The sequence below is a fragment of the Babylonia areolata genome, chromosome 29 (assembly GCF_041734735.1).
Source record: "Babylonia areolata isolate BAREFJ2019XMU chromosome 29, ASM4173473v1, whole genome shotgun sequence".
NCBI classification, from domain to species: Eukaryota; Metazoa; Mollusca; class Gastropoda; order Neogastropoda; family Buccinidae; genus Babylonia; species Babylonia areolata.
The window spans coordinates 19684858-19696540 of record NC_134904.1 but is presented as its reverse complement, the minus strand read 5'-3'; the positions used below and the strand labels follow the sequence as shown (position 1 = coordinate 19696540).

Genomic DNA, 11683 nt, shown 5'->3' with positions numbered 1-11683 from the left:
TCTCTCTCTCTCTCTCTCTCTCTCTATATATATATATATATATATATATATCATGAACACAAATGGTGACAAATAAAATTCGCTGAATACTATTGAGTTACAAGCAATGGAAATATAACCTATATATAGAGAGAGATGCCTCCTCCCGCCCTCTCTCCACCCCTCTCCCCACCCCGACCCCTACCCCCGTCTCTCTCTCAGCTTCCAATGAAACAAAAAGTCAACACAGTGAGGTTATTCCATGAAACAAGTTATGACTACGAAGTCTTGAACACTGTGAAATGTATCAATATAGAACAAATAAACGAACAACAGTGTTATCACAGGATGCAAGTTACGTCATTGAGGATCTAAACACTGTGAAACATTATAGATACAAAACATAAACCAACATACGTTGTACAAGCGCTGAAGACACAAATTACTGATCATTTCCAGCACAATAATTTCCTGAGGGGAACTGCCGTTTCTGACACGTGGTCCCTCCGAATGTGATCCGCGAAACAAAACAACATTGATCATTGTTTTAAACAACCATAGCACACAGGACGAAGAAGATGACAGACAAGAAGAAGAAGGAGTAGAAGGAGAAGGAGGAGAAGAGAAGAAGAAGGAGAAGAAAAAGAGGGAGGAGAAGAAGAAGAAGAAGAAAAAGAAGAAGGAGAAGGAGAAAAAGGAGAGAAAGAGAAAACAGTACAACCAAACGGATCATATCAAAATTGATCCACAACTCTGTCAACCTTTTGCTGACATTACAAATGAGTATTACATGTGGCAGTGATATGCTCAATTGGAATTTACGGAACACACACACACACACACACACACACACACACACACACACACATGCACACACTCATACTCTCTCTCTCTCTTACTGTCTGAGACCAATATGGCCAACTCTGCATTTGCCTTACTGCAAGAGCGTTAAGATAAGAAATAAACCCAAATCAGAATCGCGAACCATTGTCCACCACAAATATTACCACTTGTGGCAGATGGTTCACAAGAGGGGACAACTCTGCAAGGACCAGTTGTCGTTCCAAGCCAACAGATTGCTGCCCTTTGTTTGAGAACGGATTTCCCCAAACACCGACACTTGTCCCACGTGTTTCGATGACAGGTGACGAAGAAGATGTGACATCTTCACGGTGTTCATCTGTTGTGCATCACCAGCATGTCAGACTTCACAACAGACTGTCACTTAGGGATGTTGAGCCAAAGTGGAACTTGTGAGATAAAACAACTATAGAGGGCGGAGTCTGTTGAGTCCAACGACAAACTGACGGTCGCTTACAGAGCTGACAGGGCTATGACCCCCCTTACTGCACCCACCAGGGGGTGGTGGTGGTGGCGGGGGGAGGGGTGGTGGTGGTGCCCTGCGTGCTGCTGGCCGAGGCGCACGTGCAGGCGGTGCTGACGTAGACGAGCTCCTCCTGATACTTCTGCAGTCCCTGGTGACAGCCCACCGGCTTCAGCACAGCCACCCGGGTCAGGACAGGCTCACAGCCATAGGCGTCGTTGTGGATACACTGCTGGCACTTGCACTTGGCGGTCTTCAGGCTGCTGGGGTAGTAGCCGTCAGGCAGGTTCAGCACGTTGAAGTAGTAGGGGCACAGGCTGCGGTGAGCCAGAGGGGCCGTGGGGTCCGTCGTCAGGGAGGTCGGGCACGTCTTGGTCTCGTTGGGGTCGCCGTCCTCCTCCACCGGGACTTCGCTGGCGGGGATGCTGATGGCTTGTCCGTTGTGCAGCTTGCCCAGGAATTCCGTGTTGCCCAGCTGAACACATAGAGAGGGGGAGACAAATGAGTATCGGTGAATCAATCAATTGATGAACCATTCAATCAAACCATCTGTCATATAAAGGGGGATAAGGGGTACGGCAGTAAACGTGAGAAAGAGTGACAGAGAAAGAGAGAGAGGGAGATAAATATGACGAATTAGAACCAAGGACAGAAAAAAAACGGAAAAAAGAGAGAAAAAAAGAGAAAAGAACACAACGAATAAAAAAAGGAAAAAAACAGAACGAAATCAAAAACGAAACAAAGAAAGAACTGTCCAATAAAAAAATTAAAAATAATGAAAAGAATAAAACAAAAAGAAAGCACAGAAAACAACACGGAAGGAAGGAATTGTGTGTAACACTGAAGGCCATGCTCACCATTGAAGGGCTGTCACCTCACTGAGATCACACAGCTTTCAGGATGTGAAGTCATTATTCTGTATCTGAACTTCTTCCTCTTCAGACTGCATTACTTTAGTTCAGCAAAATCAAATAAACCCCTTAAAAGTACACCTACTGGTCTTTAAAGACCACCAAAAAATCAAAGCGCCAAAATATTAACAACAACAAAAAAGTCTCACCTGAGAGTTGATGGCTTGAAACATGGACTCCAGGCTGTCAGGCTGGGCGCAGGTCGTTTTGTTGACGGCCCGTTTCTCTCTGTGATGCTCTTCCTGCTGCTGCTGCTCCCCCTTCACCCTCCTCATCCCCTCCCCCACCACCTCTTTCATCGGCATCGCCGTCGTCGTCATGGGCAGGCAGCAGAGGACACAGCCGATAACGGCAGCGACGAGGACACAGCGGCGGACTCCCGCGGAGAAAGAAGACTCGCTGAACGAAGCGGAAACCATTTTGTGGGTATGTGTATCAGACTGTGACAAGACCGCAGATATAATAATCGTCACTTTTTTTTCTTCAGTTCGGTCCTTGCTTATTTTCAGTAGAAAGCAGACTTGCTTCTCGTTCAGACAAGTTGAACTGATATCGAATTGACTTTGAACGAAGACAGAAAAAACAAAGCTCCTAAAACTTTCGTAGAAGACTTTTCCACTTGGCAAGTTGTAAGTCACCAGTTAATGTGTGTGGACGTTTGGAAACTGTAGCTCTAGCTTGTTGAAGCTTTCAGAGACAGATGGAACAAGTGTTGGTGCAGGAGAGAGCTGTTGCGGTGTGATGGCCGAAAGAGGCAGCGAGTCTCATTTATACAGCAGTGTGGTCGCGGGAGGCGGCAGTTCCTGCTTTGAAGTTGGTGGCATTCCCTGCTCTGCTCAGGAGATTCCCCGAGAGGTTCCGGGTTTTAAAATAGCTGTGGAACGTCATCGGAGATTTGATTGGTCGGTCGTGTCTCGTCGCTGTGGCGATGTGCTCTGACACGTTTGCTCTGCGTGTGTGTGTGGTCGTCCCTCCTCTGTGTGTGTGTGCGTGCTTGCGACACCCCTGGTCGCCCCTCCTCTGTGTGTGTGTGTGTGTGTGTGTGTGTGTGTGTGTGTGTGTGTGTGTGTGTGTGTGAGAGAGAGAGAGAGAGAGAGAGAGAGAGAGAGAGTATGTATGCGACTGCTTGTGGGACTTGAGTGAGGGGGTTATCAGAATTCTCTATCTCTGTGGGTGGGTGCATGCGTTTGTGTGCGCGGCTGTGTATGAGTGCAACTCTCTCTCTCTCTCTCTCTCCCCTCTCTCTCTTTCTTTCAGCATAAAGCGCTCACATATTCACACACACACACACACACACACACACACACACACACACACACACACAACACACAGCACACACACACACACACACACACACACACACACACACACACACACACACACACACACACACACACACACGAGGTTCCTTTAGTAGAACTTTCAAAGGCATTAGTTCATAGCCCTGTTTCTACATTCCTTTAATGTACTTCATAATTGTGTTAATGGTTTTAGTTATTGTCATCATTATTGAATTGTTATTTGTCAAAGTTAAGTTCATGTTAGTTATGCATTTTTTTTATCCTGACTTATCACTCCCCTCTCCCTTCCCCCCTCTCCCCACCCCACCCCACTTAAAAAAAAAAATCGTCCAATATCACTAATAGTGGAAAGACGCTAAACTAAAGAACACACACACACACACACACACACACACACACACACACACACACACACACACACACACACACACACACACACACACACACGCGCGCGCGCGCACACACACACACACACGCACACACACACACACACACACACACACACACACACACATTTCTTCCCCCTATCCCAAAGTTCAAACCAATGCTCTCTCTCTCTCTGTATCTGTGTCTCTGTCTGTCTGTCTCTGTCTCTGCCTGTCTCTGTCTGTCTGTCTGTCTGTCTCCCTCCCTTCTCTCCATCCCTCTCTCTCTCCTCCTCCCCCTCCCTCCCCCCTCTCTGTCCATCTTCATCTCAAAGACAAGGAAGAAGAATCCAATGCTTGTTCAAATGACTTGTTGTGAAGTTAGAAAGTTAGAAAACCAAAAACAGCACAAACTGACAATGATGCAGACTTTTCGATGCTGTTGTTGTTGTTGTTCAGTTCGGTAATTCCCGTTTCACGGAGCGGGGTTGTCTGGTTCCATTGTCCGTTGTCCATTGTTGCTGTCAGTTCGGTCTTGTCCCCGCAACCCAGCGAGCTAGTCATCAGTCTGTCACGTGATTATGTCATGCCACGACTTTCCTGGATGTGAAACAAAATGTTTCTTCCTTTAATCAAATCGTCAGGTACACTAGTGCATCACAAGGGTTCAGGGAAAAGGAAACCAAAATGAGAGATGGGTGGAGGGGAAGAGGCAGAAAGGAGTGCAGTTATGATGGGGGGTAGGGGGTGGGGTGTTCTTCTTGATTGGATTATCCTTTTGGGGGGTGAGAGCGAGAGAGAGAGAAGTAAAGAGAGAGAGAGAGATAGGCAGAGAGAGAGAGAAAGAGAGAGAGAGAGAGAGACAGAGAGAGAGAGACAGAGAAAGTGAGAGAGACACAGAGAGAGAGAGGTGGAGAGAGAGACCGGAAGAGAGAAGAGGGAGAGAGAGAGGGAGAGAGGGAAGAGAGAAAGAAATCGAAATCGAAATCGAAACTTTTTTTATTGAGGGAAAAGGAATAGGCACTTATCGGCCTGTTTTCTTCCTACCCTCGTAAAGAAAACGTATAAACTAATCTAGGAAATACAAGAAGACTGAAAAAAGGAGGAAAAAAACCACATTGCATGGCAAGAACAACAAGAACAATAAATGTCACAGAAAATACACAATTCCCCACAAAATAACATAGTATGCTTTTGCGTGAAGGAGAGAGGGAAGAAAGAAGGTAAGAGAGGAAGAGATACGAAGAAGGAAAGAGAGGAAAACTGTGGAGAGAGAGAGAGAGAGAGAGAGGAAGAGAGGGAAGAGGGAGGGAAGGAGGAAGGGAGGAAAGGAGATAGACAAATAGACAAGGATATTGAAAATACATCATTTGTTTATCAGTCTCAGTAATTTCAAGGATTCGAAGAACTTAGCTCTGACATTACATGTTTATGATATAGTCTTTTGAAGACACTGAGACTGGAGTTTATATTAAGTGTAGATGAAATAGAATTCCATAAATATCCACCAGAATATGTGAGACTTGTTTTATAAAGATCAATTCTTGGCCGAGGCAAGGTTATTTTCTGTGTGTGACGATGACTATTTACTGGGAAATTACTTATGAGAGAGGGTGGGGCATAACCTGATACTATTTTGAACATAAATATGGCTTTATTATATGTAAGTTTAATTTTCAATGGCAATATATCGAGTTCTATATAATCAGAAACATATAAAGAGGACGATTTTAGAATAACTAATTTAAGAGCACGCCTATGAAGACTTAGGAGTGGTTTTAAGATGTTATCACTCGCTGAATCCCAGACAATTGAGGCATAGTTTATATAAGATTCAATGTAGGCGTGAAAAAATATTTTTCGAGTATGTAAATTAAAAAAAAAGTTTTATTTTAGAAAGTTGATATACCTTTTTGGAAATAGTTTTACATAACATTGTTATGTGATGAGATTAGGCCAAGTTGTTATCAATAATTACCCCAAGAACCTTGTGACTGTCGACTTCTTCAATGACTTTGCCATTTATAAAAAGGGAGGAGGAATTAGATGCAAGAGTTTGACGCTTCTGTCTGTTGTAATCAACATGTATTTTGTATTTGTTTTTTTTGTGGGTGCAAATTCATGTGGTTTAGTTCAGACCAATCAGTTTACTGATTAATACTTACCTGCAATGTTCTGGAAACTTCAGAGAGTTTAGAATTGTCAACGTGTAAAGTGGTATCGTCAGCAAACAGTTCACAAAATGCAGTGATACATAAAGGTAAATCATTTATATAAATGGAAAACAATATGGGTCCCAACACAGAACCCCGGGAACACCATATTCAATACGTCATAGAGAAGATTCTTTTCTATTAATTTTCACCAGTTGTTTCCTATCAGATAAAAATGAGTGCAAGAGATCTAATGTATTGTTTGATAAGCCATAAATTCTAAGTTTTTTAAGAAGAAGTGCATGATCAATCACATCAAAGGCTTTTGCGAAGTCTACAAATAGAACTCCAGTAAAGTTATTATTATTTATATTAGTCAGCCACTTGTCAACTAAGGATGTTAGTGCAGTGTGGCATGAATCATCAGAGGGAGAGGGAGAGGGAGAGAGAGAGAGAGAGAGAGAGAGAGAGAGAGAGAGAGTGGAAGAGAGAGAGAGGGAGAGACAGACAGACAGATCACAGACACACAGTAGACAGAGAGAGACAGAGAGAAAAACAGAGATAGAAGTGTGTGTGTGTGTGTGTGTGTGTGTGTGTGTGTGTGTGTGTGTGTGTGTGTGTGTGTGTGTGTGTGTGTGTGTGTGTGTGTGTGTATCTCACGTCTCTCCAGACTGACGACTGACGTCTCTTCCTTCCTCCTCCACTTGAAGTCATCAGGAAACTCTCACCGTGATCAGCCTTCAACTGTGGACATGTATATACACTGTGTGTGTGTGTGTGTTTGTGTGTTTGTGTGTGTGTGTGTGTGTGTGTGTGTGTGTGTGTGTGTGTGTGTGTGTGTGCGCGCGCGCGTGTATGTGTTTAATGTTTATTGTAAAGCGCTTTGAGCTATCTTTAAGGGAGGAAAGCCTACAACAAAAGTCCACTATTATAATTATTATCATTATAATAATAATAATTATTATTATTATTATCATTATTATTATCATTATTATCAAGAGGAGAAAGGAGAGATAGAGAGACAGACAGACAAACCGAAACAGGGAGAGATAGAGAGAGAGAGAGAGAGAGAGAGAGAGAGAGAGAGAGACAGACAGACAGACAGACAGACAGACAGAGATAGAGTATCAGTATCAGTGTCAGTAACTCAAGAAGGTGTCACTGCGTTCGGACAAATCCATGTACGCTACACCACATCTGCTAAGCAGATGCCTGACCAGCAGCGTAACACAACGCGCTTAGTCAGGCCTTGAGAAAAAAAATATATGCGACATATATATATATATATGAGAAAAAAATGTGTTCGCACGTGCACAGAGCTCTCCTGACACATGCGTATATTTATACACTCGCGCGCGCGCGCGCGCACACACACACACACACACACACACACACACACACACCTGAGCGCGCACACACATAAACACACACACATGCTGCCACTGATTGGCCGCAAGAGAAGTGGGAAAAGATCTCTGATTCCAGGAACGTGGCGTCTCGCGTGTTGCACAGTTTCCTGTATTTTGAAAAGCCCAGAGAGACTGTTCCGTTTTGGAGATATTTTGTGTAATGTTGGTTTGGAAATGATGCCAATATTCGTTTGATTTGCAAAGCATCGTGCTCTACTTTTCATGCTAGACTTATGGCCGCTCTCTCTCTCTTCCTTTATTTCTTTGAGTCGATCAACAGTGTGATGGCCTTGCATCTGTTCTTCAAGTTTTGGTATTCTTTGACTTTTCTGAGGATTTCCGATTTCCCTAGATGTAGGCCGCTCGTTGTTGATGCGTTACCAGCAAGCAATCAGTGGCAGCATGTGTGTGTGTTTTTGTGTGTGCGCGCTCAGGTGCGTGTCTATGTGTGTGTGTGTGTGTGTGTGTGTGTGTGTGTGTGTGTGTGTGTGTGTGTGTGTGTGTGTGTGTTGCATATATTTTTTCTCAAGGCCTGACTAAGCGCGTTGGGTTACGCTGCTGGTCAGGTATCTGCTTAGGAGATGTGGTGTAGCGTATATGGATTTGTCCGAACGCAGTGACCCTTCTTGAGTTACTGACACTGATACTGATACTCTGTCTGTCTGTCTGTCTGTCTGTCTGTCTCTGTGTCTCTCTCCCTGTTTCGGTTTGTCTGTCTATCTCTTCCTCTTTCTCCTTTTGATAATGATGATAATAATAATGATAATGATAATAATAATAATTATAATAATGATAATAATTATAATAGTGGACTTTTGTTGTAGGCTTTCCTCCCTTAAAGATAGCTCAAAGCGCTTTACGATAAAATTAAACACACACACATACACACACACACACACACACACACACACACACACACACACACACACACACACACACACACACACACAGTGTATATACATGTCCACAGTTGAAGGCTGATCACGGTGAGAGTTTCCTGATGACTTCAAGTGGAGGAGGAAGGAAGAGACGTCAGCCGCCAGTCTGACACCTTCATGTCCCGGGCAGTATGACATGTCATTTTTTTATATATTAATCTGAACGTTGCGCATCGCTTCATGCCACCCTGAGCTTCCCATTCCACTTTCAATTTTCTTTATGAGGTTCACTAAGTCCGTTAGAATCATGGAATGTTGGTTTCCAGGCATATGGATGGATGATAGCCACGAGAGAGCGTGTTTCACAGCTTCAACTTTCATCGTTAGACTTCAGGTTGTGACTTTGTAGGCAGCATTCTCTTCCCTATTGTTTTTCCATTTTGTTTCGCAGTGAATCTCTAACCTGATTGGCCTTTGGTGACTGAGCCATCTGTGTATATGATGATGTCCTCTTCTTTTCTGTTTTCTTCTAGGAGTAGCTTCACTTCTGCATCAGTTTTGCCCTCTGACCATTCCCGACAATGTCTTCCTAGAGTGGGTGAAATGGCTGTGTTGAACAGATGATTGAGGTTTTCAGGGTTTTTCATTCCATTCTTTTGTTTCTTTCAGGTCTTGCAGTCGGCATACAAGCTGGATTGTGTCTTCTACTTGCCCCATACATGATCTTCCTCATCTAGACGGTTGCCTTTTGGTTCCTTGACTGCATCATGCAGTGGGTTTTGAAGGTTTTCTAATGATCTGAAATAGGTCTTAAGCTGCTGTAACTTGTTTCTGGCCTGCATTGAAGGAAGGTCAAGCAGGTATCGCATGGTTTCCATAGGAGTGTATTTTGTCATAGCTTCGTTTTGAACCCTTTCTAATTTTAGGAGGCTGCTTTCAGACAGTGTTGTTAGCCCAAGTCTGTAGTCGATCACAGTGAGAACGAGAGAACGAGAGACAGAGAGAGACAGAAAGAGAGACAGACAGACAGACACAGAGAGAGGGAGTGAAATAGGGACGGGTAGTGAGACAGAGAAAGGGAAAGAGAGAGAGATACAGAGAAAGATATAAACGGACAGAGAAAGAGAGAGAGAGATACAGAGAGAGAGGAGAGAGAGAGAGAGTAAGAGAAAGAGAGAGAAAGACAGACAGACAGACGGACAGACTTGCCCCAGAGAGAGAGAGAGAGAGAGAGAGAGAGAGAGAGAGAGAGAGAGACAGACAGACAGACAGAGAGATACAGAGAAAGATATATACGGACAGAGAAAGAGAGAGAGATAGAGAGAGAGAGAGAGGAGAAAGAGAGTAAGAGAAAGAGAGACAGACAGACTGACAGACAGAAAGAGAAAAGAAGAAAAAGAAAAGGGTGACACCACGTTCTGTTCTTTTTTTTTTCCATATCTCTTTATTCAGTCCAAAACATTCAACACATTGATAAATAATGTTCACACCCCATCCACACTATCAGACAAACATACAGTCAACGTCAATTTCAATCAATGTAACATTAACATGTGATATGTGGATTTGATTCTCCATTCTCAGCTTTTCTTTCACGCCAATAAATACCTCCACACTATATCACTTCCTCAACAAAGTCTTTTCTGTGCAAAAAATGAACACGTCTTAAGTTAAAACAAGCTGTAAAAGACAAACAGTGATATGAGGATTTCGACACATGTATGTACCATACATTTTAAAAACAAAAAAATATTTTTTTTAGCAGTTAGAGCATCACAGACACATGGATATAGATATGATTTGTTGTCATCAGCATGTCTCAGTCACTGGTAAGTCACAATCGTTATTGACCTCTTTACACGATATATATCCCTTGAGGAAGGAACGTGATCGTTCCGAAAATTTGGAATATTTGACAGATTCTTGACAGAATATTTGACAGATTCTTTTTTTTCTTCTCTCTCTCTCTATATATATGTATATATCATGAACACAAATGGTGACAAGTAAAATTCGCTGAATACTGTTGAGTTACAGGTAATGGAAATATAGCCTGTTTATATATATATATATATATATATATATATATATATATATATATATATCCTCCCGCCCTCTCTCTCGCTCCCCCCCCCCCCCCCCTCTCTCTCAGCTTCCAATGAAACAAAAAGTCAACACAGTGGGGTTATTCCATGAAACAAGTTATGACTACGAGGTCTTGAACACTGTGAAATGTATCAATATAGAACAAATAAGCGAACAACAGTATTATCACAGGATGCAAGTTACGTCATTGAGGATCTAAACACTGTGAAACATTATAGATATAAAACAATAAACCAACATACGATGTACAAGCGCTGAAGACACAAAGTACTGATCATTTCCAGCACAATAATTTCCTGAGGGGAACTGCCGTTTCTGACACGTGGTCCCTCCGAATGTGATCCGCGAAACAAAACAACATTGATCATTGTTTTAAACAACCATAGCACACAGGACGAAGAAGATGACAGACAAGAAGAAGAAGAAAGAGAAGGAGGAGAAAAAGAAGGAGAAGGAGAAGAAGAAGGAGAAGAAGAAAAAGAAAAAGGAGATGAAGGAGAGAAGGAGAAAACAGTGTAACCAAACGGATCATATCAAAATTGATCCACAACTCTGTCAACCTTTTGCTAACATTACAAATGAGTATTACATGTGGCAGTGATATGCTCAACTGGAATTTGAACACAGACACACACACACACACACACACACACATACTCTCTCTCTCTCTCTTACTGTCTTAGACCAATATGGCCAATGGACACCCCTGGTCGCCCCTCCTCTGTGTGTGTGTGTGTGTGTGTGTGTGTGTGTGTGTGTGTGTGTGTGTGTGTTAGTATGTATGCGACTGCTTGTGGGACTTGAGTGAGGGGGTTATGAGAATTCTCTTTCTCTGTGTGTGGGTGCATGCGTTTGTGTGCGTGGCTGTATATGAGTTCGACTCTCTCTCTCTCTCTCTCTCCTCCGCCCTCCCCCCCCCCTCTGTTCCCCCCCCCCCCTCTCTCTCTCCCCCCCCCCCCATCTCGAAGACAAGGAAGAAGAATCTAAGACTTGTTCAAATGACTTGTTGTGAAGTTAGAAAGTTAGAAAACCAAAAACAGCACAAACTGACAATGATGCAGACTTTTCGATGCTGTTGTTGTTGTTGTTCAGTTCGGTAATTCCCGTTTCACGGAGCGGGGTTGTCTGGTTCCATTGTCCGTTGTCCATTGTTGCTGTCAGTTCGGTCTTGTCCCCGCAACCCAGCGAGCTAGTCATCAGTCTGTCACGTGATTATGTCATGCCACGACTTTCCTGGATGTGAAACAAAATGTTTCT

At 43.3% G+C, this 11683-nt stretch overlaps 1 protein-coding gene across 1 annotated transcript; it reads right to left on the bottom strand.

The window, feature by feature from the left end:
* Positions 1 to 215: 215 nt before the first annotated feature.
* LOC143274723 (interleukin 17-like protein) lies at positions 216 to 2984 on the bottom strand. Its single transcript, XM_076578631.1, has 2 exons — positions 2364 to 2984; positions 216 to 1778 (listed from the first exon to the last, which is right to left on the bottom strand). The coding sequence occupies exons 1-2, from the start codon at positions 2631 to 2633 to the stop codon at positions 1323 to 1325; spliced, it is 726 nt and encodes a 241-aa protein (XP_076434746.1). The 5' UTR covers positions 2634 to 2984; the 3' UTR covers positions 216 to 1322.
* Positions 2985 to 11683: the final 8699 nt, after the last annotated feature.